At 38.7% G+C, this 27,822-nt stretch overlaps 1 protein-coding gene across 2 annotated transcripts; it reads right to left on the bottom strand.

Moving 5' to 3' along the window:
* Positions 1–1,683: 1,683 nt before the first annotated feature.
* Positions 1,684–27,205, bottom strand: lbr (lamin B receptor). 2 transcript variants are annotated; one of them, XM_030047104.1, is made up of 14 exons: positions 27,050–27,205; positions 18,284–18,458; positions 16,734–16,931; positions 15,491–15,574; positions 14,052–14,238; positions 13,264–13,460; positions 11,826–11,880; positions 8,826–9,020; positions 7,919–8,022; positions 6,897–7,022; positions 6,493–6,661; positions 5,929–6,009; positions 4,431–4,553; positions 1,684–4,008 (listed from the first exon to the last, which is right to left on the bottom strand). In XM_030047104.1, the coding sequence occupies exons 2-14, from the start codon at positions 18,446–18,448 to the stop codon at positions 3,848–3,850; spliced, it is 1,845 nt and encodes a 614-aa protein (XP_029902964.1). In that variant the 5' UTR covers positions 18,449–18,458; positions 27,050–27,205; the 3' UTR covers positions 1,684–3,847. The 2 variants fall into 2 exon arrangements, with proteins under 2 accessions (XP_029902964.1, XP_029902963.1); XM_030047103.1 differs by having other exon boundaries at positions 14,052–14,241.
* Positions 27,206–27,822: the final 617 nt, after the last annotated feature.

The following is a 27,822-nucleotide window of genomic DNA, read 5'->3' on the forward strand; positions in this document are numbered from 1 at the left end:
TTTATAGTAGCAGTAATGGTAGTAGTAATAGCAGAAATAGTGTTAATAGTAGTAGTAATAGTAGTAGTAGCAGTAATGATAGAAATAGTGTTAATAGTAGTGATCGTAGTAGTAGTAATGTAATAGAGTAGTAGTAGTGATTGTAGTAATGATAGTAGCAGTTGTAATTATAGTAGTGGTAGCAGTGGTAGTAGTTGAAATAATAGCAGTAATAGTAGTAGTAGTAGTAATGTAGTAGTAAAAGTAGGAGAAGTAATTGATGTAACAGTAATGTAGTAATATTTGTAGTAATAGTAGTAGTAGCAAAAAGTAGTAGTAGTAATGGTAGTAATAGTAAAGTAGTAATGGTAGTAGTAATGGTAGTAATAGTCATGTATTAAAAGTAGTCGTGGTAGTAATATTAATAATGGTAGTAGTAGCAAAATAAGGAGCAGTAATGATAATGGTTGTAATTGTAGTCGTAATAGAAGCAGTATAAATAGAGTTAGTAGTAGTAATGGTAGTAACAGTAGTAGTAATAACAGAAGTAGTATTAATAGTCATGGTTGTAGTAGTAATAGTAGTAATGGAAGTGATAGTAGTAGCAGTAATAACAGAAGTAGTGTTAATATTAGTGATTGTAGTAGTGGTAATGTAATAGTAGTAGCAGTAGTAGTGATTGTAGTAATGATAGTAGTAGTAGTAGTAGTTGTAATTTTAGTAATTGTTTAGTAATAGCTGTGGTAATGGTAGTAGTACAAGTAAGTAATGGCAGTAGTAGCTGTGTGATTAGATATTATTTAGCTTGGGAAAATCATTGTCTAATTTCTGATACTTTGCTTGTATGATGAGTTTGTTCAGGAACTCATTGTATTTTGCTATGAGCAGCGGCTCTGTGATGTATGCATGTCTTTTGTAAGCCACAAAGTACAGCTGAATAAAAATATTCAAGATGTTATTCCTGAAACAGGCCATGGTCTGTCACTGCAGTGGGACGACACACTGTCTGACTGACTCCAGTTAATCAGGTCTGCCATTGGGTGTGTGCATGTGTGTGTCCAGTCTACCTCTGCAGCAGGTCATAATTCATTCTGATTGATAACAGTGAAACCAGTTTATGTGTGCGCACACATTTTCAAACCAAAACACCAACACAAATCCTGTCAGAATATTGGACTTCTCAGTCACGGTAGCAGTGAAGCAATGAGGCAGAAAAGTGTTTTCCCAGGTGAAAACATCTTTATTACTTTAGCAATACTCTAGTCCTCTAAGGAGACATTTTGATTGTACTGAGTGGGACATCATTTATCTTGGTCTAGGAAAACCTGATTTTATAAAATCTCAGAATATCACAAGATGTACTGAAGTCATTTTTCCAATTTCTGAATGATCAAACTGAACTGATAAAGTTGGGTCATTTATATCAGCAGCTTTTCTAGAAGTTTGATATTGGTCACTCACATGACAGAACTTGTCTCCTGTGTGTGTTCTGAACTTTGAGATAATTTTGACTACATTTTTGTCTGCTATACGCAGCATTGAGTATGATGTATAACTTTTATTTTCTTGATACAGAAAACCTCTGGGTTAGACATTTTTGAGCGGCAAGTACTGTCCCTGGGGGGAGAAAACAAACTACTATCAACCACTGAGTGTGTTGCACCAAGAAGCCTGGAAATTAACAAAATCTGCACCAACAGCATATGGAGAAATACTGTAAATCTTTATTTTATGCCAAAACATTTATACAAGATAAGCTTTTTTTCTAGCCACTGTCACAGATTTGATCCATCCCATCTAACAGGCTGCTGGACCTGTCTACAAATGTATTGTCATCACATGAACATACATCCAACTGCTTGTTTCCACTGACAGACTGCCTGCCAAAGAGAACTATCACCAGTGCTGTTCATGAAAAAAGAGGGTAGAAACAAACAGTGTCTTAAACTCAAGACCACAACTATAATGTTGGGCTGGACTGCTGGTTGATGGTATCTTATACCTATCTCTCCCTCATCTGATCAGGGAGAAGATCAGAGCTTTAAACAAAACATCGATTAGAATTCAACCCAAACTTGCACAGTCGTTTAACACCAAATGTGATAAAGAGGTGGGGAAAACATAAGGTGACCATTAACTTTTTTTGTGGTACTTGTTTTTCTAGCTTTTCTTTTCGTTTTCTCCTAAGTATTGTCCAGAAACATGTAGGCAGATCTAGCTGTAAACATAGATGGCTACAGTGGTCAAAATTAGGTAGTTAAATAAAAAAAAATTCAAATAAAATGCACCTTTAAATACCTACCAAAAGACATTATCACTATTGTCACTTTTAATTTAAAATGACATGATTTAAAAAAAAAAAAAAAAAAAAAATCTAAAATATTTACATTGCATTCAGTCAGCATGGCATAGAAAATGCTACCTATTCTAGTTAATGTATTGCTAATGACGTTGCTCATCTACAGCTGCACGGGAATAAAATTACTTTTTGGGCTTGCAAAAGCACAGGGTTTAAATGCTAAACTAGTTTAGGTGACCACTCCTACACAGCACAGCGCTGCATGCTGTCACAGTATAGAACTGATTTAAAATAGTCATTGTCATACAACTTACTGAGGTAAAGCTTAAAATGCCTAAAAAGCAAGTTCATGGGTCAGTGATGGTGAATTACAGCCATTCTGACATAGACTATATGCTCTAGGAAACATCCAAAGAGATCAGAGCAGGACAAATTCAGGCTGGTTTGATCAGTACCACAAAAATGATAACTGGGCCAAAAAACTACTAAAATGGGGGCTTGCATTAGAAATTAATGACATTCCTGCTGTGTGGATGGGCGCCACTTGTTTAAAACGGCTACAGTGAGATTATTGTTGGAGCATGATGAAAAACAGGTTGAACTCATTTCCCCCTCTTCAACAGGGACTACATATTGTGCTGAAAACTACGCAACACTGCCCCCCGGAGGAGACACGGGAGAAGGGAACTTGACAGCGAGTGAACCTGAGGTAGCAAAGCCAAATCAAATAAGACTTTGGATTTGATAACGTATGAAAAAAAAAAAAAAAAACAAAGCCTTTTATCACATTAGTGCATTTTTCTTAACACCTCCAAAATCATTTTACACTCTCAAGTTAACACTACATCTCTGTAAAATTATACACAACAAAATTATTATTACGACAAAATCCTTCTAATGCAACTTTATAACAAAGTCGGGTCCTGAGAAAGTGAATAGTCCTAGCAGTTCCACTGTACAGGTAAAAAAGTAGTATTTAAGTCCCATCTTTCACAATATAAACAAGCAGTATAATTATGCTAGGAAGACATACTTACAAAATAACTTCAAATAAAAGCCAAGCTGATATTTCAATACTTTGAATATGGGAGTCAAGCATCAAACTTACCAAAGGTTATGCAATTGGTGAGCTTAAAGGGTACTATTTTTTTTTTTTTTAATTTTGAGTAGAAAAACAAATGTGTGTGTATATATACAAAAATATACATCTTAATGACTTTCCCAGCAGAGGCGTTTTTCTTGTCTTATTTTTCAATTTTGTAAACTTTAACAATTATATTCTAGTTTAAAAAAGGCAGTAAGTCAAACAGTCCATAAACCAATCTTTTTTTTTTCTTCCATTAAAACACGTTAAAGCAATTGTAGTTCCTTCAAGACCGCTGAATCAAGTTTTAAAAAACATTCTTGGTGTTAAAAATCATGAGGAAAAAAAAGATGTAAAAAGTTAAATCAGTCAGTCAATAGAATAATTTGTTTTTTTGTTTTGTGTCTCTTGTGAGCCTCTATAGCCATGTGATGATACTGGATGAAAAAAGGCCTCAGCTTGGGAACGTCCAGCGTTGGGGTTCCTCAGTAGATGCCAGGAATAATCCGGTAACGGACGGTTTGGCAGTACTCGTCCCATGCTGAGCCATACTTCCTTCTACATTCGCTCATGTCTCGAGAGTTTCGGTGCACAAGCAGGATGATGAAGTAGATCATGTAGTACCATGGCAGGAGGTGGCTGAAACCTACAGATAGGGACAGAAAAAGACAGGATAGAGGGACAGAAAATAGAAGTCCTGTAAGATCTGTTTTTTGTGAACTTTGTAGTTGGAAGAGAGAGACTGTGGCTTTCTCTTTTTCAGAGATCAGAAAGATTTGAAATGGAAGTTTCTCCAAAAAACCTTTTCTTCATATTTGTATAAAATTTCTTTTTTTTTTCTTTCTTTTTTTCTTTTTTCTTGTTTTAAAAAAAAGGGGAAATCAATCTATTTCCTCCTCCTGTGATGGGGTATTATTTTGTTGAATTCCCAAAACATCTCCTTGTGTGAAAATGATTCATTGGCAATACTGTTAATGTCTTTCCAAAACAGCAGAGGAATTGTGAACAGATGCATGGACTTTCTAGTGACTGGTTGGCTAGGTTACTTGTGAAAGCACAACAACTCACCACAGGGCAGGGACCAGGCCAGAGCCATGATGAGGTCTCCCAGGTAGTTGGGGTGGCGGACCACACCCCACCAGCCAGACACCAGCAGGCTCTTCCCTGTAGCAGTGGGGATGGTCTTCAGATCTGAGAAGAAAGACAGAAAAACATTGAGAGATAGACAATGAGAGGCATGAAAGAAAACTTAATCAAGAGTATGTTTTTCCAAGTTTATTTCATACGTTTCATGCCCTGTTGCTGTTCAGAACACAAGTGCAGATCGCAGGTATATACAATATCCTAGGACATTGCAACCTATTGCAACACTCTTTTTATGTGTTTTAACAAAAAGGCTGTAAATCACCTTCAGACTGTGCAGAACGCAGCAGCAAGGCTCATAACTGGTTCTAGAAAAAGGGATCATATCACCCCAATTTTATATTCTTTACACTGGTTACCAGTTACTTTTAGGATTCATTTTAAGATTTTAGTTCTTACTTTCAGAGCCCTCCATGATCAAGCTCCTTTGTACATAACTGAGTTACTGAGACCCTACTCTCCCTCACGTTCCCTAAGGTCATCAGACCAGAAACTCTTGATGATCCCCCGCACCAAATTTAAAACACGGGGTGATCGGTCTTTTCAGGCTAGTGCCCCTCGCCTCTGGAATGCACTCCCAGTGACTTTACGCTGCATAGAGTCCACTGAAGGTTTTAAGAGAGAACTTAAAACCTATCTTTTTAGACAGGCTTTTCACCGTTGACGTCTCTGGGGCCTCTGTGAGGTTACTTGCTGTTGTGTTGTTGTCTGTCTTTGTGCTGTTGTCTAATATCTCTGTATTTTATTGCATTTTGTCTATGCTGTACAGCACTTTGTGATTGTATCTAGGAAAAGTGCTCTATAAATAAAATTTACTTACTTACTATTTACTTACATTTGCAGATACAATTTATGATTTATCAGCTTTCTTGTATGTGATCTCAGCTCTGTGTCTACTTAATAAATCAGCTACTTTAAATTCCTCTATGAGGAACAGACTTTCCTTGTCATTAGCACATTACCAGGACTATAGTGACAGTTCAGGTGGGCACACTACTGTGCAGGAGAAAAGATTACAGAGAAGTAAGTGGCTATCCTCGGTTATTTTTCTCAGTGGCTATTAACCTGGCAGATTAGTATAGCCTAATCTGACAGCAGAAGATACTCCATATGAAAGTATGTATCTTCTGCTTCTTCTACCACTGCAATTACCTACATTCACAGGAGTGCTGCTTATGACACTATTTTAATTTACAATAAAATACGAGTATCTGTGTTTACTGGCCATCATTAAATGATTTGGCAACATACAGCATATCTCGATGCTGACATTCAAGATATCAGGAGGGCTTACCGAAAAAAACCATCAGAAATTATATTGGCTATTTCATATTAGTGATTTCCCCTTAGAGTGTGATGGAGGTCGAATCAGGAAGAAAATCCCATTGTATAAACATAACCAAAACCCCTTCCAGTCTCTTACGGGCTAATTTGGGGTCAGACGGGTTTCTTCTGAAGGCGTTCTTCTGAGAGTTGGACATCCTGAAGATGTAGAAGCCGAGCACTGAAAGGCAAGTCAACATAAACTGTCAGAAACATCCCTGAAGCCACATGCATTGTGTGATTCCTTCCCTCAACTTGTCAAACTGTGCAAAATATGTTCAGATTCAGACTGTGACCATCAATCTTCAATTGATCTCTGGCAATACTTAGATTGTCTAGAGATTTTCCTTTACTTTTATGTGATCAACACTACTCTGCATATCATGCATGGCATCAAGACAGAAATAAGAGATTCAAGAAATATCATTAATCAAAATAATCTGAATAAGCCCTTGGTTACTTTTTCTGTTTTTACACCTCAGGGCTTAAAGAGAAGTGAAGACTGGTTACCGCTGGCTAGTTTTGGCTATGGCTGCTAATTCGTACAGTTCTGCACTTTGGCTGATGACCAAATTACATTCAACTTTTCCTTTTCCACAAACTACTCTGGCTAAAATGACAAGGTTAATCAGTGAGTCATATTTGACGCTGCGCTCCTACTCACGTTTAATTGCAACAATGGCTATGAGGGCGGGTAGGCCAAGGGGGTTGGGGTGGGTGACCAGGTAATAGGCCTGCAGGCTGTAAGTAAAGGGAACCCACACCAAGTCACCAAAAGCCAGCATGAAGCCAAAGCCATCGTGCATCAAGTCCATGGTGGTCAGGATGGCCTCCTGGAGGGGAGAAACACACCATCAGTCATCATTCATTTACCCTGGAAAACACCTCAAAGCACCTTTTGTTTGTTTTAAGGAGACAGGTTTCTAGAAGCTCCCTCTGGTTTATATTTTCACCTGCACGTATTTAAATCTTTCCTTGTTTTATCAAGTCACTTGAGTGCTATCATGGCGCAAGTAAACCAAAAATTAGAGTGCACAGAAAGTAATCTGTGTCCTATGTTCAGTGTACCTCATTCCACAGGCCATCCACAACATAGAGCAGCTGGAAGAGGTTGACCAGGATCATGGCGTGGGACGGAGCCTCCAGATGCTGTTCCTGCATCTCTGCCAGAGCCATCGCAAAGTTGATCACACACTGTGCAGAAACAGAGAGAAGAAATCCAAGATTATTGTGAAAATTCCTTGGCTGCTTTTAATTCCACAATGCTATACACCAGTTTTGTAGGAAAGCTACCTATCATTCACAACTTTAATGAAATAGATTAGCTGCTATTTGGGCACAGTTCAGGGGCCAGCTTGTAACATCAAATATGACAAAGGGGGGACGAGGCATGTAAGCTGTAGTTCTTTAACAGTGTAAAATTGAGGCTGATAATCTACATAGTGTCAGAGTCATTTTATGTCCAAAGTATTATCAGATTTGACTGTCTAAAGACCATGAGTCCACAGTGTAGATCCCACTGTCCATACATTAAGGTGCAATTCCATATTGTACCACTAGAGAGTGCAGTGTTACTCAAAATTACAGCCACTCCTGGCAAACATCTGTTATTGTATGTTTGAGAAGAGTAAAACCTACTCCAACTCCACCATTAGTAGAAAAACATGAGGCTTAAGAAGCCACAGAGAATGTTTCAAGTAATGTTGATGAGCCACTTTGTTAACAATAGCAAACGTCTTATTCCAAATATTTACTGAATACAGTTCTGACAATGATTGAAGGTTCTGTGCTTGGTGTGCCAGAAATACGCCAGCAAGTTTGAGAGTAATCTCTAATTTGACAGCAACCGGGAACACAGCCAGCAAAAGAAAAAAAGCTGATGCCGCACCACTCTCCTCACACCGACAAAGGACTATTTTCAATATAGAATGACTCTGAGTGAGTGTTTGTATGACGTGCAAATGGAGGCAAATTAAAGTAATGCCTTAATGTAAAGCATTTACTTAGATATCAAACCTAAGGTTTCATTAAAAACAGAAGCAGCATACATGAATGTCAATGGTGTGCCTAAGACTCCCATGACAACTTACCCAGCCGATGAGACCGGGGCGCATCTCACAGAAGAATTTCAGGTCAAAATTCTTAATGCGGGGGTTAAGCTCATGTCCCTTGAAAAAGTCATAAACCACATTGCCTGGAGAAAATAAGCAAGTGAGATAAGATCATTTACTTCACACAAATGTTTAAGTCCAAACAAAATTATGTGAATCATGTTAATATGTTCGACTGTGGACACGTATGCATTTTTCTGTATGTCACCAATTTCATAAAGGCCAAAAGCAAGGAAAACACAATCTGTTTGAAATAAATGTAGGCTGTGTGCCAGTCAAACAATTAATATTTTGGCAAAAAGGCAAATAGATACAAACAGTTACAGATGGAGATAAATAAGAGGCACACACTGCAAAATTAACACCTGTTACCATGTAAAGTGTGTACTGTTGTTCAGCTCCTAAGTGGCAAGAGTTTTGCCTCAATAACTTTGGGGTTATTTTCACATTGCTTGTTCAAGACTTATAAATGTCTTGTAAATTACAAGCAGGCTTCTGTCAGGATCCACTGCGGCTAAAAAGTAGTTTTTTTTTTTTTTTTTTAAATATGTAAAAGCAGACACTATTGCAAATACATATTTAGTTGTTACCTACAATATTTTCAATATTTGTACCAAATGCTCAGTCTCCAAATTTGTGTGGAAAAAATCTTCAGCCAATATGATAAATGTGAGAAAAATTGTAAAATTCTGCTATAATTTAAAATGAAGTTTTTCTAACATACCCTGAATTCAACAAAGAAATTGCTAAATTTTCTGATACTCCCTGCCTTGAAGACACCTTTCAAATTACATTTCTATTGCAGAACTTTCAGTACTGAGTTTCAAGCCCCATCACCACTGTGTCATTCATAAAGTTGTACACCTACACTCCCTTTCAGGCTTACCAGAGTTTCCGCCTAGTGCCAGCTGATCTGGGGGAACATAGCGGGAGCGGACATACAGATAGACGCTTAGCAGGAAGGAGCCGAGGAAGGAAGCCACAGCCAGCTGCAGGAAGTTGCTGTGGATGTAGGTGAGGTCGACACCCTGATACACTGCTGCTGCCACTGCCACAGCACTCACCACAATGGCAAAGAAACCTGGAATAGACACAAAAAGAAGAGGGGGGAAAAAAGAAATTTTGACTAAAGCACATGTAAAGAGGGATGGAAAAAAGAGCAAAAAAAAAGCAAAATAGAACAAATCTCCCAATACACAAATGTTTGAACATGATAATGCATTAGGTCTACTAAATATTCAATTAAAAGACAGACAATTATGCTCTGGGCTTTAATTATTTTCTGAGATAAGAAATTTTGTCAAACTTTCCACTCATACTTTACTGCAAGGTTTCAGTGTTGCATGTTATGTGGAATTGGGAGCAAAGGAATGGGAGGGAGTTGATCAGATTGGTTTTGAGTAATTTAATCATGCATTGTAGAGAATAACATAGACGCTGTCTCATATAGGTCTCTTTCTTAATGTATGATTAAAAGAGTTACAACTCTATACCATTGGTTTATGTGAGCAACAGACATTATGTTGTCTGGATGTGACAGGCTGTTGCTTAGACAGCCACAATGAAAACATCCCTGGAGACACAACTACACTCCATCCCATGTGTGAACTTTTGCCTCTCAAGATTAACTCTGGTGAAGATACTTTATGCAGGGTTCGTACACTTTTTTCATGGTCAAATTCAAGCACTTTTCAAGGACTTTCAAGGTCAATTTTTTTCAGGTTTTCCAGTACCATTAAAGGAGAAATCTGGTATATATATATCCTTCTGTTTTTTTTAATACTGCATACAGGAAATACAGGTATGCAGTATTAAAAATCAGAAAGAAAATATATGCAGTATTAAAAAACAGAAAAACAGAAAAAAAAAAAACAGAAGGAAAAAATATGTATACAGTAGATGTAGGGTATAGGTAGATCCCCCTAAGGGAAAATTCAAAATTGACATAACAATTGCATAAGTAAAATAAGATTTAAAAAATAGATTACATTAAATGAACAAGAAAACCATCTAAGAATATTATATAATAATAATAATAATAATAATAATAAATATGTCCATATAATTCATATATATTATTAATATACTGTATCAATATGGTTCATAGATAGATAGCATAAAAATAGAGAGAGAGAGAGAGAGAGCTTGCTGCTTTGGTATACGTCTTACGCTCCAGTAGTCAAGCGGTGTCTACTCTTATGTCTATCGTCTTATGGGCTAACATCAGCTGTGCTTCAATTCTAAGTTGTGGGAAGTTCCTGCAGTTTACTGTTGAGAAACGCAGGCTTTGTTCTTAACTTAGCCCTTAATAATTGTCACTAATTGACACTGCCATTCAGACACATCACATAGTGCTTCTACATTTAGGTCTAGCATGCAGCTAATGGTTGCCACAGTGGTGTAGTCTAGTTTATTCTAGTGGGTTCACACACACACACACACACACACACACAGACACACACAGACACACACAGACACACACAGACACACACAGACACACACACACACACACACACACAGGCTCCCTTTCTGAAATGTTAACGTTAGCTCCAGCTGTAGTGTCCCCCGAAAAATGGTCAAAAAGAGCCCGCTTCGTAACACAGAGAAGGCGACTTTATGAACGGGAAAGTGAACGTTATGTCAAAAAAACATACTGATACGTATCTTTGCGCATTTTTAAGTGGTTATACGGAAATGCGGGACCTTTTCTAGTGGGTATACGCAGTATACCCGCGTATCACGTAGACTACACCACTGGTTAGCCAACAAATCACACATGTAGGGCTAGTCATCTCTGTGACTTACTTTTCATGACTCGAGAGTGCTGACTCTCCCACAGCGAAAAGTTGAAGCTTCTTTTTGCATAATTTGCAGCAGGCTACACGTGGATTTGGTCCATGTTTTATCCACTGTTTCTACTTTTCATTATCCAGCCAACGTTCAATAAAACGGCAACTTCCCGGCACGTTGGTCGCATGCTGCTGCACTGCCCTCTTGTTGGGGGCGTGACACATGACAATCAATCCAGCTCTTGTGAAACCCATCAGAGCGTGAGCTGTGAAGGCGTCATTTTTAATCCGACTTATTTTATTTCTCTCCATTTAATAAGTGGTCCATTTAGTCAGACCAGAAATATGGTAACAATTTCAAGCATTCAAGCATTTACAAGCACGTTACCCAAAATTCAAGCATTTTTCAAACCTTGAAAACATAACATTAAAATCCAAGCATTTTCAAGGTTTTCAAGCACCCGTACGAACCCTGTTTATGGCCACCACTAAATTAGCAACTGGCAGTATAGTTTATTTGTAATTCATTCGTAACTAAGATGAAAACTCAAAAATGCCACAGGAAAACAAAGATGATTATATTTTAGTGTTTTATCCTGTGTTGATATTAATTAAATTCACAAAGCACCGTTATACAATCAATTCCAAACTGGAGAACGTCAATGCTGAATCGTTCAGAGAATTATGATACATCTGAGAATTGTTTTTCCACACCCTTAAAATAAAAAATTGAAGCACAAACAGTTGATGTTATGCAATTGAAACACTTGATGTTTTAGGAGAGATAACGGAAAGAAAATGTATTTTGCCTCACTGACCTCTACGTAAATAGTGTGAATCTGTAGTGTTCAATAAAAGTAATCACCAAACCAGCACCTAGAGACTGGTACTCTAAACTGATAGGCCTAATACTGGAGAAAACACTGCACTAGTGCTTCACCTAATGCATGTCAAGAGAAGGCTTGCTTATTACATGTGAATGTAAACAAAATGAATTCATTCATTCATCTCAGGTTAGAGTGGGGAGGTCGATACACTAATTAGCTGTAATGAAATTTGCTTGATTTCTTCCCAGTGGAAATCAGAGACAGCCTCACCATTGGTTCTGTATTTCAGCCTCTCCCCAGTCCTGAGTGGCATGCCTTCACTCAGCTGCAGAGAGAAACACAGAGAGAAAAAAAGACTTTGACAGTTGTCCAAAAACAGATTCTGATTTGGAGTTAAGGGGCCAGTCATGGAGTCTTGATCACTCATCCACATATATAGTGCTCACAGTCATGCTAAAATGGATGGATTGCAGAAGGGCATCTGCAGTTCACAGCATCTGCCCAGCACAGTTTGCCAATGAGAGGTTCCCTGTAAGACTCTGGGGGATCCAGAGTCTGACTGAGGGGGAATGTAATGCTTGTGTTCATGAAGAGGAGAGTACTTTTCACATTCTTGATTGGACTGATTTTTTTTCCCCCAGCCAGTTCAGGAATTCGACTTGATGACCTTTGAGTAACAAGTTAAAGACTGTTATTGTACATATCTGAAGGGAGAAAGGCATTTGTTTTCAAGCAGGGAGGAGACTGAGGACTGAGAAGTGATATCCTATCTTTTAAAGGGCAAACCAAGCTTCAAGAAGCCCTCAATAAGGAAAAAGGCACTACTGGTATGGAATAGTTAACCAGGAAAAAGCAAATGTCCAGTTCAAAACAGCATCATAGGTGAGAAGGAAAATCCCTCAGGTGATCTATCTTGAGACTTCAACAGGCAGAGAAGTCTAAAGAGGGAAAGAGAACAAGAACTCCTATTCTGGTGTGCCTCCTGAAAATTAATTCAATTTCTGACCTCTGACATGGCTAATAAACAGAATAACCAAGTCATGTGACTTTTACAGGAAACAACTAGGTAGAGGTTCCACTGTAGTTGTGTTTCTTGCCTATACCACTAAATATGAAGGGCAAGCAGGGCGGGAGACACTGATGTTTGCGCTGCAGTAGGGAGGGAATACGTCAAGGAACTATACCTTTGTATAAATAAACTCTGTAATAAACTCATGATAGGATTTGAATTGCAGTAAAAACAAATGGGGACGTCACAGGAAAAGCAGTGCTTTGTATCCATCAAATTCTCATTTGATGGCCACGTATGCTACAAGGTGAATGCTAACCCTAATACCTTTTCCAACAAGGACTTGCAACACTTTGAGCGCTTACATTACATGTTTTTTAATGTAAGGCTTAAAAAGGGAGTCTCCATTATCTACCATGAAAAAGAAACACAAATAATGACTTAGGCAAAGTCAGAACACTGTTTGCTTTTTGTATAGTAAAAACTTTTAAAATCTACTTTTATTTCAGTAATTTCTGTGTAGTTTTCTCCTCTCAACAAGCTACATACATGGCTCAGTTTAAAAAAAAAAAAAAAAGACAATTACAAATGGTTTAAAAACTATTTAACATTTTCTATAGAAATACTGGTGTCACTTCACTGTTCTTTAGAAATTCATGGAGGTATCTGCATGAGCAGAGTGCAGCTCTTCACCCTCACCTTTCCAACAGGCAGTATATAGAGCAGGGCCTGGAAGAGAGTCCAGAGGAGCACGATGCCGAGAGCCTGGCCATCAAACAATGTTTCAAGTGGGGGCAGTGGTGGGGGGAAGTTGGCCAGGCTGGGGTCCACCAGGGTGACCTGGAGCAGCAGGAAGAGAACCCAGGCAGGCAGGAAGAGCAGCCAGAAATATGCTCCTACAAACAGAAATATTATTAATGTTTTCTTTTCTACTGTCTTTTCAAATTCAGCTAGTTAAATTAGGTTTGTATGTTTGGTTTAGTTAACTATAATAACCCTCAAACAGACAAACCACCAAAAAATGCACATCCACACAAGGCACACTAACTTTGCACTGACAAAACCTCTACGAGGCCCAGCATACAAGAGAGTGATACTGCAAGAATCTTTCCTGTTCTGGATTGTGTGTTTTTTATGGGTTTTTTTCTCCATTTAATCTTGAGAAACATTTAGTTGCATTTGCTCCATGAACAGTACTATACTGAATACACTTTACTTACTTAATAGTGATATTAAGAAATTGCAGTGAGTCCTACTTCAAACCAGCATTGATTGTATTCCTGCTATAATACAGAGTCCAAGATCATCATTTTTGGACACTATCATAACACAATTTTAAGAATTCGTAAATAAAGTGATAACCACCTTTACTAGCATTACATCTGCATGAGTGTGTATTGTGTCTGGCTATAAATGCAACACTTATGGGACTTGGCCTTAAAGACACTCATTTTACAATATAGGGGGAAAAAAATCCCACATTATACCTATCCTGCCTCCAAAGTCCAAAGGAGTGGTGGAGGTGGCAGCAGGAACTGTAGTTGGCTTGGCCTCCTCCTCCTCCAGCTGCAGCTGCTTGACCTCGACTGCCTTGGCATCTCCATCATCCTTCCTGCGGCGCAGGTTATAACGTCCCTGACTCATCTCAGGCTCTGCCTCCACCTTAGCCTCAGGCTTCTAAGGGAAAGGCTTAAGTTTAGATGATTTGTATATGATACAAATTGATGAAACACATTTTTTTCCAAACAGTTGTATCAAACCACAGCCTCCTGTGATTTGAAAATAGAAAACACAATCTTACAATCTTTACTTTTTTCACATTTGCGCACTATCTACCACAACAACTCTATGATCAAAGGTTAAAATTCAATTTCAGGAAAAAAAATGCTCTGAGTAGAAATCTGGTGACACAAATATGAATATGCCTTGTCTTTTTTTGTAGAGGAAACAAAATAACTCAAAGTTGCATGACAGTCATACCAACTACCACTGATTTCAGTCTGGCTTTTAAGTATAAGGAAAATCTGTAACATTATGTTGCTAAACCCTTATTTTCCTCACTAAACTAAAAACACTTAGGACAACGATCTGATTAGGGCTATTGTTCCGAAGATATCTGAGTCTATTTTAGCGTAAACCTCTAACACTATGATCCTGGTCCTAAAAAGCTGCTTTCAGAGGGTATACCGAGCTAGGATTAGGATGTTCAGTTCACATGACTTAGTGACTCTACAGGCAAGCTGGCGTCAGATCAGCAGCTCAACCTGGGAAACCAGTTAAGACAAAATAAAAACTGGGAACAATGAGAAAACCATTGAAAAAAACAGAATGGCAGTTACAGATGAGTATATCCCTGTTTACTATTTTTAAGATACTCCATACACACAAGACCCTGATAAGCTGTAGTGATAGTTTTCAAAGCAACAGCACATGATGGAATGCCATGTGACTGGCTAATGAAACAATCTTGTGAGGGGAGCCCCGCTCAGCTGGAAAATACATACATGCGTGCGTACGCGCCCACACACACACACACACACACACAAGCAAAACAAACACATACACAGCCCCCAACATGCAAGCATCATGACATTCCATTAGCTCTCGCTACCTAAAAGCCCATTCATAATCACGCAGGGAGTAGTGCCTGGAACATGGGTTGTTATTGTAACATCGTCTGCTTAACAAAACTCTTTCTAACTTAAGACTGATGCAGCCGTAGAAGGTATGTGAAACAAAAACAAAATAAATGCATTCAGTGCTTTGTCACATATTTTTACACACACACACACACACACACACACACACACACACACTTTAAAGGTTTTCAAACTTCCAGTTCCAAAATTCCCAAACTTTTCCAAGACCAGAAAATTATCCATGCTGCTTGAATCTCATTAAGAGAGAGAGAAAAAAAAAAACTCACCTCAGTCACTTTATTAGCAGTGTCATTCTCCTCTTTGTTTTCATGCTTATTGTTGCTATTGTTCTCAACTGGCTTTGTTGGGTTCTGGCCATGGAACAATGGAGGGATGGATGGAAAGAGACAACAGAAGAAAAGAGAAAAAAAAAACAGTAGCAGAAACGTGAGATGAGACAGAGGGAACGTGACAAGGTTATGGTTAAAATTCAAACAGTTGGAAAAAGGCAAAAACTGTTCCACACCGACACTTGCACATGTCAGGCACTTGACTGTGAACCTACTGCATTGACTGTTTTATCCACTATCACCGTAAAGAATACATTCTTGGATACCGCTTTCTATATTATATCCAATATGAGATATTATGGAGCACAATGTTCCAAAATGAAGATTTGAAGAACAAAATGAAGGTTGCACTGTGCTGGAACATAGAGTAACACATGCCTGCCCAAAAGTTGTTGTTTTTTTTTTTGTTTTGTTTTTTTAAATGCATTTCTCTAGTGATTGAGACATTTTTCATGTCCCCCTGCTGGATTCCGTATCACCTCCTCTACAGAATCAGATGAGTGTTAATTTAAAAATTGCACTTCATCTTCATAACAATTCATAAAGTTTGTACTCAGTCACAAAGTACACCTCACACCTGGTGGGATAAGTTTGAAAACAGGTGCAGACCAAAGACTGTTTACAATCATGCTATTCCATTGTTCACTCAAATTACTGCTCAGCGTGGCACTAACACTTGTGTTGATTTAACTGCCACAGACACATTTTAATAGCATTTGGCACCTGGTGAGGGATAATTTCAGGCCCTGACAGTGCACAACAAGACAATCAGATCAAATGACAATTAACCCTCTCACCCCAGAAACCAGCGCAACTCATTTGGGATCCTGGGAAACAAACACTTGGCAACTCATTTCATGTTACAAGTCTCTTCTTACAACTGAGCTGTGTTGCTAAATGATTTCAGCCATTGCTCTGCTTGTAAGCAGGGATAGTTTTTGTTGCCTAGCAACAATAAAAACAAAAAAAAAAATCTAGGTGTGGGAGGTAAAGACAGAATCACTCTGCTTAAATGAAGCAAGAGCCCCTTAATGTTGCAAACCTTTGCTTTATGGTTTTGTCTGCCTTTCATTTTCTATTTCAAAATCTCCAATATTTTGAAATGTCTCCCTGTCAGCCCAGCGCCCTGGTGAAAGAATGAGAAAGCAGCTGGACCTCCTACTAGGGGTTTGAGCCTCACCTCCAGCACATCCTTCAGCTTTGCATCCCTGCGAGAGTTTGGTGTGCTCTCTGTTATGGCTGCAGCAGCAGCGACTGCTGCTGTACGGGAGGAGGACCGCCGTGTGATCCTTGCTGGGGAGCGTGAGCGGCTGCGACGGCGTGCCGGTGAACGGGAACGGGAGCGGGAGCGGGAACGTGTTCTGAAACCCGTGGCACTCTGGAGGACAACAGCAATCGAAATAGAGAGGGAGATGGAAATGTTAACTGCAGTCACTGGTAGTTTTGCTGGCTGTTTTACAGGACAGAGCTGAAAAGAATTTTCAAACTAGTATGGGTATACAGTGATAAGTAACTTCATGCAGGAGCAATATAACAATGGGATGAAGAACCTATCTTTTGGTTCTGCAGTACACTAAATTAGAGTAGCACACTGCCATATGATTTTGCAACACCACTTTTCTGAAAATGGGTAAAAAAAGTAGGTATGTAAGTAAGAAAATAAATAAATAAAAATAAGGGGGGAAATCCTGAGGCAGAGGGAGAATCCTGAATCCCGGTGAAGTGACCGAAAGTATCGCGCTATTTTACAAGATTAAACTGAGGCACTGTCACAGATGACACACAAACTGACCGACAGCTCAGGAGAACTGTATCTTGCCTGAATCAACCTACAAGTGAGGACAGAACAGGGGTGAGGATCATAACCGGTTCCAAGTTGGAACAGGGTCACAGTTTCCCAAGACCTCCGTCTCACTGAGCTGCTGTCGGCTCCTCATTATCATTAGAGGTTGCATGAAGTTACATGATGATGTGTTCAAACTCTATTCAATAAAGTATTGGGAAAAGGTAATCATGATGTGTTCAAATGTAATCTTGTAAAATTTAGTTTTTGGCGAGACCTTTGAATAATTGAGAGAGAAATTTGTTTATGTTTTCATCACAATATAAAAAAGATATCAAAGAAGGAATTATGACCTGTTTCACTTCCTAACACTAATTCTAAGCAATAGCTTGTAATACATGAATCTGATATAGGCCATTATGCATTAAACAAGTTTTGCTTGGAAAGATAATGTTTTGTATTATTAAAATATGCAATGTTGATGAAAAAATGTTGATTTCTCTAAAATGACACAAAGCACTTGTTCATTTTAAGAAACCTGGCTTACTTATTTTTTTTTAATATATATTTCTTCTTGCTCTTTTTAATAAATACAAAAGTATTTCTTATCCCAGTCCTTGATTCATTGATGGAATAATTGGTAGAATATGATATTACTAAAAAAAAACTGATATGACACTACAATACAAAAAAAAAAAAAACAACTGTGCTTGCTCTGGTGTCCATCCTCCCCAATGCTTGGTTCAGCTCAAGCAGCAACACAAGGCTTATTTCCATGGCAAGTAGTTCTTTAAAAAATAATAATAAATAATAATAATAATAATAATAAAAACTTTTGTACTGCAGAACATAATTCACAAGACACTGTGGCTTGATTTGATTTGACTTATTTGGATCCCCATTAGCTGTGGCAAAGCCACTGCTATTCTTTTTTGCTCTGGTCTGACCTTGATGTCTTGGTCCTTGAGCTCCAGCTCAGTGCCGTCTTTGTAGATGACAGTGTACAGCTGACTCTTGGGGCTGAAGCGCAGCACCTTGACCTCATAGTACAGGTTGCTGCCGGGCCAGCGACCCATCACCATTTCCCCACTCTGGAACCTCACAGTAGGCATCTTCACTGACCTGAGAGAGATGGAAAGACAAGAGAAGAAGACTATGAGAAGAAGAAGAAGAGGGTTGAGCAATGGGTGGACGAAGAGAACAAAGTGATAAAAAAGCCAGGAGACAGCAGCTGGTTTTACAGGTGCAAAGAAGATGACTGGGCATCGGTGGACACACACACTCCCAGTCAGGTAACAGCTCTCAACATGTAACAAACTGTGCATATGGACCTCCCTGCAGTAAGAGCACAACATGCCAAGTCTTCCAATAGTTCTTAACATTACTCCAATGCTTCTCTATACAACTCTCGCATAAATCCTTTCACTCACAAAGTGGTAAAGAATAGCAAGCCATACATATGGCATGGAGGTGGATGTTTAAAGGGAGATTACATGTAGCTTTTTTTTTTTTTTGGTTTCTTTAGCTTATTGTGGTTCTACTTTGTTTTTTTCCCTATATCACCATCTGTTATGTTGTGTTTTCTGTAATTCGCCTTTGTAACAGTCCTGTCTTTTTAAGTGCTTATGGTATGACTAACTGCTAAAAATGAAATGGTAAACCACATGCTGATACCAGTATTAAAAAGATGATGCCGAAAAAATGGGACAGGAAGGAGATGAAAGGGACAGATGGGATGGTAAACAAAGAGAAGACAGATGAAATGAAAAAGAGGGAGGTCTTATTTTTAAGTAATGTCAGTGGTACTGTGGCACGGTTATATTCTTGGATTTACAATATGCCATTTACAGTTCTGCTAGAGTATTCAGAGAACACAAACAAACTAGAAGAGTGCACTCAGCAGAACGCAGATCTCCGACAGGTGTAGCTCCCCTTTCCCAAACTACATGCCACCCAGCTCTGGGCTGTCCTATGTGCTGACCACAACTCAGGAAAGACTCTGCAGCTAACTGTATTGTCAACACTTTTCAAATTACCAATAAAATATCTATGATTCAAATATAATACTCTTTGGGCAAATTGAATCATAGGCAAGTGGACAAATACAAGTTCAGTTGCCTACGATTCAATTTGCCCAAAGAGAACAATGACCTGGATGAATGAGAATATCCATAGACATCTTCAAATATAATAGTGTACAGTACTTCTCCGGCCATGTGTGGCTCTTTGCCAAAAGTCATATGGCTTATGACAGAAATCTCAAGACAGTTAGTCAGGTAACAAAGCAACATAGCCACCAAGTAGTATGAGCAGCAGTAGTATGAGGTATAGCAAGAGAGCTGCGTGGTACAGCAAGGTGGACAGTCACTTGCAGTGAGGAACCGACAGAAAGAGAGCGAGAGTAAACTGAGGGAGAGCAAAAGTACCCAAAACAAATATACTGCAAAGGTTTTGACTCACAGCAACCACAAGACATTCTTCATGGTACAGGCATAACTGTGCATGAAAAAATTTTGCCTGATAGGCCCAGTAGTTTGCAAGATCAGCCACGGACAGATAGACAGACACACACACACACACACACACACACACACACACACACACACACACACACACACACACACACACACACACACACACACACACACACACACAGAGGAGTCAAAACAACCTCTGACCACAGCATTCCACTTGACACATATAAAAACAGTTCAAAACCACTATCCTAACAACTGCAATTACAAAGACTACAATTTTGTTCTGACATGCAAATGTGTTTCTTTTCTTCAAAGTGAGTAACTCCTTGTGTTTAGGCCATTTAAGTGCTCAACTCAATACTGGCCAGCTGGAATTTACCATTGATAAGTAAACAAAGCACGAAAAGCAGACTGAACTACACTGCCATTTCAATTCTTGCACTCCATTCAAACACAGCATGACCTTGAACATGGACAGTCTACTTCAATGGGAAACAAAAATGGCATCCGAAAACCTCAGTGGACTCAGTAGTTGGGTTTCCATCCAAATATATTGCAAATTTTAACCAAATTTTTTAAAAGTCAGCAAAACAAAATACAAATGTATGTATCCATCCACTTCCGTTATGCGAATATTTAGAGTTGCTTCATCGAGGTAAGCAATAGGTGGTACTAATCCTTCAGCCAGGTGATATTATACCACTACAGAAGAAGAGGGCACAATGTGATGACATATTACAGGCACATCACTCAAAAATCCAAACTTTGTTGTTTGTGAACAACAAAATGTGAATAAAAACAAGTGGATGGAAACAACTATTGTCACTCAATTAGCTCTGGTACTAACAGCCTTGACATGTAGCTGTCTCTGTCTATCCACTGCATTAAGATACTGTTCAAATAGGGATGGTCTAAATACAATATTTGTCTTTCAGATGTCATATGATGAAATAAAGATGCAGAGGTATTGTGATACATGATTGTTTTCTCAATTAAAATGATTGAAAGAAAATATTAAGTGAATTTTCTCAAAGATGGGATCTGAGAGAAATTAAACAAATTTTGCAGTATGATTTTTAATGTTACTGATTTTTAATATCAAAATTTATGATTATACCAGTGACAATAACTTTGTGTCACCCAACCCTACGTTCAACAATGTTTGCATAACATTTAAGCTAGTCAGCAGTGACAGTGTATCCCAGTTAGTGAATCATTTGAATACTGTAAGGGCATCTTTTCATCTCATCAACCCATAAGCAAATGGTACAGAGCCATGGATTAGAACAAGTTCATCCATGCTGCAAGAAGCACCGAAATAAGAATCATGTCTGGAGCTGTAACCAACTCAACTACAACAACAGGACTAAATGTCTTATGACAGTTGGGCCATTCTGCCCAAGTAGGACTGGACAATATGTGCAAAATCAAATATCACACTACGACTTCAATTGAATACCTTCGACTGAATACCTTAATATCAATAGACAGAATATCAAAAGACATTTACACAATATTTCTGATAATTAGTAATGTGGATATGATGACTATTATATAGAATGACTACAATAGTCCAGTAAGCCAAGAGAACTGCATGCCTATTAGACCTGGGACAATATGGTTATCTCCTGATTCCATACTAAAATATACTTGGGTGCCGATTCAATGGCGATTCTATTGTGATTCTTCAATATTACAATTTATTGGTATTTTTCTTTGCTTTTTTAACACTTAACCATGGGAGAGTTGAATCATACACATCTAGAGACTGTATATCATGAGTCATATTTCCAAAAACACTGCACATCAAGTATTTAAGCATTGTGATCAGGGATGGAAAACAACGAACTAAATGACTAATACCCATTAATTCCAAATTAAAACCCATGACTTCAAATTGGCTTATGGGTATGCACAATACTGCAAAAGGGGGCTCCTACCCGACCCATATAAACCATTAACTATTACCACTATGTAACATGTGAGACCCCAGTTTGCTCCTTCTGTTGGTCTAAGAATAAGAAGACCTAAACACAGCAGAATTTCTATCGAATCATGAGATATTACTTGAGGGTTATTATTTATTTAAAGATGTGCAGCCGTATTGCCCAGTATGGCCAGCTAATCAACATTTTAAATTGAGTATTTAAAATAAATCATCAATAAGAATCCAGTGCTTTCCATCTTGCATTAATTCTTAGTGGAAACAAACACTGTTTTGTTTAAATTTATGTGCACCTTTAAGGAGTGCCATGATGCCCATATATTGTCTGGACTGGTTGCAACAAAGGCTGCTGCTGCTGGAAAACGAGTTTCATTTCATCAACACTCATAAGCGTCTGTTCACATACAACTCAGTTATCTTTTCCAAGCTGCAGTTTATAAACACCTTTGCCTGCTGGCATTTATCAAATGTAAATAAATATCTCTACTTGACTCTCACTTTTGCAAGGCACAAAGTCACTGAAGATGGCACTGGAAGTGGCTGGAAAGAAAGCAAGACACAGAGCAGACCAAGGCCAGCAACACTCAGCTAACATTGGGTTAGCATGACAGACTAACAAGACGGAGAGAGAGAGGGAGAGGATGTGCGATGCAAGCTTGCACATCAGCTTAACATTACTGTTACCTGCTGACATCAAACTTGGAGGAGAGAACACAAAATTACCTGATTGCTGTTCTCACAGTTCATTTTCATTGTATTCATTGTGTTCTTTTTTCTCTTTTTGTTACCAAAAAGATTGTTATGCTTCATCCTCCCATCAAAATTCTAAACATTATCAACTATTTGACTGGAAAGGGTGGGACCGTCATTGTGTAATACGCAGGGCCAACACTTGCAGGGAATTTATGGTCTGTTCTATGAATGATGAAATAACACGTTAAACAAATAGGTGGGCAGGAAATAATGTGTTGAAGCAATAACGTCACATTGGGATGTAGCTAACTAGAATTTCCAGTCTCACAAGTAGTGCGATTTGATATTATTTTAAAATCGTAATAATAAAATAATGATAATAATGACATTTTTTAAAAATAATACTACCGATACAGAAGTGAATCATACACCACTAATGCCTATATTGCAATGCAGCCTTTAAAACCAGGAAAAGGTAACAAACCTACACCATATCATATATATTACGATACACACAATCACAATATTATTTTACTAATATCATATTTGCCCACCCTACCTCCAAACATTCCAATTTCAAAATGCTGACTAGTAATATTTAAAAGAATGTAAATCTCAGGGTAATGTTTGGTGTGGTTCTCATGGTGTAATCCAAAAACCAAATTCTTGAACACATCAACAGTAAAGACAATACAATCTCACCACTGAAACAATGTTTTTTATATACAGATACCTAAAATTCCAGAATTTCCCTGGTTGGGATCAATAAAGTATATCTATCTATCTATCTATCTATCTAAAAGGCAGCAAGACAGCAAGCACGGGTCTCCCTTCAGTTATAGGACCCAGGTTCAAATCCTCATATCAGACAACACCTGCCCTTCTGAAGTGCCCCTGAGCAAGACTCTGGAGCAGCCTACCAGCTCCAGGGATGCTGCTGCTTTGTAACAGATGCTAACATATATGATAAGAAAGGAGAAGTGAGAAGAGACGGGGATGAGTGACAGAACCTTCCCACAGGGATCAATAAAACATGCCAGTTTTGCTTTCAGGCAAACAGCTTTGCCTTCATAATCCATACATTAGGTTGAACAGACTATTTCAATTTACAGAAGTAAGTTTTCATTTGCAACACCATCAAAACACTCATTTTCACTTCTGCTACTTAAATTTTGTAAAAATGTGTTTAGAATAATCAAAATACAGTGTAAGCACAAGTTTCATATTTTTTAAATGCTTGGTCTACAATTCTAAAATAATGCAAACATTTTGACAGTATGGACAACCTCCTTTAGCAAACAGCTCAGATTGGACAAAATCCCACTGTGGTGTGCACTACTAGACACAATGAGGTGGCCAGGCAAGGTCAGCACTATGGAACATTAGTGACTAGAGAGGCTCAGTGTCTAGAAAACCACCACACTATTGCAGAACTGCTGACAGGCCCGTCCCCACTAGGTTTACCCAAAGCCGTCTATCTGAAAGAGTTGTGCCATTCAAGTCACTGCAGACCAGGCTGGGGCATTTCAACCAACCACTAGACTTGTGCTAGTAAACTTCGGTTGTGGCTGGTAAGCTTGCCTACTCCACCAACCACTCTGACATTGGGCATTCGTAAATGTGAGGTCATTATCTATTATAAGTATTAATTGGACTTTTAAAACAGCAATGACAACTGATGATCCTCTGTGGTCCCTGTGGACAAAGAATAATTTTATGCCCTGCTGCAGACACTTCAGCTAAGTTTATAGTCTGGTGTTCAAGAGATGTTGTAGCTTGTAGCTTGTGGCATCTACAGAAGTGTAAGCCATTTTACAATTCTGCACTGGTGGCTCTGCATGTAGATACTGAAGCTCCTTGGTTAGTCTCTGTTTGACTGGCTATTGTTTTCACTATCTGCAGAAATCTACAGAAAAAATGTGGGAGAAAATTCAAAACTCTCCAGGTATATATGTACACAGACACACATGTTCAATGAATTACGGTAATGTCAACAGCAGTCAAAGAATAAATTACTTAACAGAGGGATTTCCATTTCATAATTTTATTTGTGGTAGCCAACCACATCATCAGATAAGCCTGCCACAAATAGACAGTCCAAACTAATAAAACAAATACTAAACATGCTTACTGAAAGCACGTGTGGATTTCTGCTGCTATATTCTGCATCACTTTACCCCATTGGCCTGCTACAGCCAAACCAGGCTTTAAACAGTTTCAGGATGAGGAGGAGGCTCTGCGATCAGCAAAGCAAGTTCATGGTATAAACTCCATTCTAGCACTATCTTAAGTCATGTACTTTAGGCAGTGTAGATTACAGAGACAGTGCCATGTCAGCAGCCTCAGCAGTTTAAATTTCAGTGGTTAATTTGGTGCTCTACTTCAGTATAGGGCAAGCACCATTTAGAAACTTGTCAGCATAACAGGATTAGTTTCAGTTTTGAATAGATGCACTTTCTACCTGAGACATTCAACATGCCCCTACATTCATATGCTAGTCTCCTAATATTAAACTTATAAATAAAATAAAAATAAATAAATAAATAAATAATGAACAGCCGACAGTACAACTAAACTCAACAGACACTGTGTGCCTCTTCAGTTTCTGGTACTATAACCCTTAAAAACAACACACAATCAGGTAAACCACCAGACTCCACCAGTTCACAGCAACAGCTCTGACAATCCAGTAAAAAAAACTAACATTTTCTCTTTGCAACAGCCAATTTAAATGGCCACAAATAGCATCAAGGACAGTCAAACACGTGTAGTCAACCCCTAATCACTGTAGTCACAGTAGTGGTCATGACAGTAACTAATCGAATCTAATGTAGTAAGACACAACATTCCACAACATCTGAGAGAAAACCAACTCAACATGACACACCCAAAGCAAGTCTCTCTGTGGCTGTCCTGGCGGGCCGACCCAGTTCCATATGGGATGCGGAGGTTAAGGCTAGACGTGAGAGTTCCCCATCACACCCAAGTGTCAGTGAATGAAAGGAACGTGGGCGGAGCTACAAAAATAAAGTCAAGCATCCCCCCTTTGTGTTGAAAAGCCGTCGTTCGACTACATAGGAGCGCTGCCTTTTGAAATGCATGCTGTGAATGAAGTGGTTACTCTCACAGAGGAGGTGAGAATCTGCCATGTTAACACAGCGCTGGAGGATCGACTGCTGTTCTGCATGAGTCCAAGTTATATTTGCATGCTCGCTTTGAGTTGCCTGAACAAATATAGCAAACATGTGATCGCAAAATAAAAATATCAGTCATTGACACAATCTTCTACACGAAAACTGTCTTGATCGACAAGACATAATGGTGATCGGCAAGTTTTGAGAAGTGAATTTCACAATAAGATGCGAGTTTGGGAAAGGACCTACTACTGCTTGATGATCTCTCCCATGGCCACTCAAGTCCATTTCATTATTATTAGTTATTTTTTATTACCTTAAGTTAGATTTTGACTTTCACTAAGTCTGTTTATGGAGTGACTCAAGTTAGTGTGCCATCAATTGTTAATGCGAATGTGCACACCCCATTGATGAATGTTAGGAGTGCTAACGCTAAATTGAGTGATTTAATCAACGTTAACAATACATACATAAACAGTTTGGTGTTGGTTGATTAGATAATGGTAACATTAAGTAGCGTAGTTGTAGTTGTACAAAAAAGGAGGAATTTTAATCCAAGCAGGAAATATTCAACGTTATATTGTTGTCTTTGGCAGTTTTAATTAACCTTAACATTACTTACATTGTGTTGATAGATTGACGCAGGCGTGTTTTTCGTAATATACATATTCAATCCAACATTACGTCTTAGCTCCTTCGTTTTTACCCTTGCGTTGATTATTTGACTAGTTGATATACGAACATGAATATTGTGCGTGTCCTTGGGCAATACTTTCTACTAAATGCCAAAAATACAAGTGTAATGTAAAGGAACTGCTCCTTTAATGAAAGCGTGACTAGTTAGCTTCAAGCGATCGATAGGAAAGGAGGGAAAACGTCATGCATTCAAACATTGTTGGGGTAGAAACCAAACGCATCCGCCAAAAGTCAAACCGTGTTTTAGCGGTAACGTGCGTGAATCACTTATAAAATTAAATTTAGCAAAGCTAATGTCGCCAAGGTTTATAAAAATTAAGTGAACGAAGACTCAACTGGCCTAACATTAGCACTTAGTGTTTAGAAAGCAGCTCTTTAGCTAAGTAACGTTTTTCACCGTCTACTTCCTGACTTCCCGTTGTTCCGTGCCGTTAATCTGGCTAGCTAAGGAAACGTACGTTGGTGTGCAGCTGGCTAACATTAGCAAAACCACAAAGTTCTCTAATCAAAAGACTGGCATGTGTGTTAGGTCGTAAAAAGGAAAATACTACTCGTAGAAAGATAACGTTAACATCTACATAGTTATTTATCGAACAAGGACGCCAACGGGAAGAGGTAGGCTACTGATTCCAGGAACTAGTCGGAGCCCAGTAGTGTCTAAACCCGTTAGACGGCGAGCTTGCTAAGCCCCAGTTTCTCAACAAAGAGAAACGTAAAGCGATTCCCGAGCTTGCATTGGAGGCATAGCCAGTGCACGAACTCACTTACCTTAATATAACGTGTCCAATTCCAATGAATAGAAGTTATTTGGTATTCCTTTAACACGAGGAGAGAAAAAATAAAGCTTTATTTTGTTAAAAACGGACTTGGCTAACGTTTGACGTAGGACGCCTTCTCCCTCCCTACGGGCAAAACCTACCAGTGGCCAGGATGGCGCGAAGGCTGCCGATTGGCCAGCCCGGCATTCATTTTAAACGGCTCTGCTTTTTCATTGGCTGACGGTGGATTTTAACTGAGTTCAGATTGGTTTCGAGGGAGTCACGACTACTTTGTTTACTGGTGTCAAATTGCCACAAGTGTCAGACAAAATGGCAACGTTGCAGCGAGCTGCAGCGAGGAGTCACGGACTTCACACTGTATTCACGCATCATATAAGTTTCGAGTTATGATATAAAGTAGTTAATATGGTCATACGAAAACAGCGTAATGTGTTATCATAACACTAAAGATTATAGCCATGCAGTATATCTCCATATATGGTCATATACTAATATACACTATTTAATTCAGTTATAGTTCGTGTTTATGCAGTAACTTTGTCAAAAGCAAGATGATGGTAGGAGAAACAATGGATATAAGACCAATTTAGACTGACTTGGGCTGCTGACATTGATTTTTATTTTTCCTATTTTCCCTTCACAGACAAGTCAGTCCTCTTGAATGGCAGAAATACTTTGTTTCATGTACTTTTACACCCAGAAGAAAATTAGATGATTGATGTGTTTATTTATCTCGTTAAAGGCAAGTGCAGTGGTGCATGG

Source organism: Myripristis murdjan, chromosome 24 (assembly GCF_902150065.1).
Source record: "Myripristis murdjan chromosome 24, fMyrMur1.1, whole genome shotgun sequence".
In the NCBI taxonomy this organism is placed as follows: Eukaryota; Metazoa; Chordata; class Actinopteri; order Holocentriformes; family Holocentridae; genus Myripristis; species Myripristis murdjan.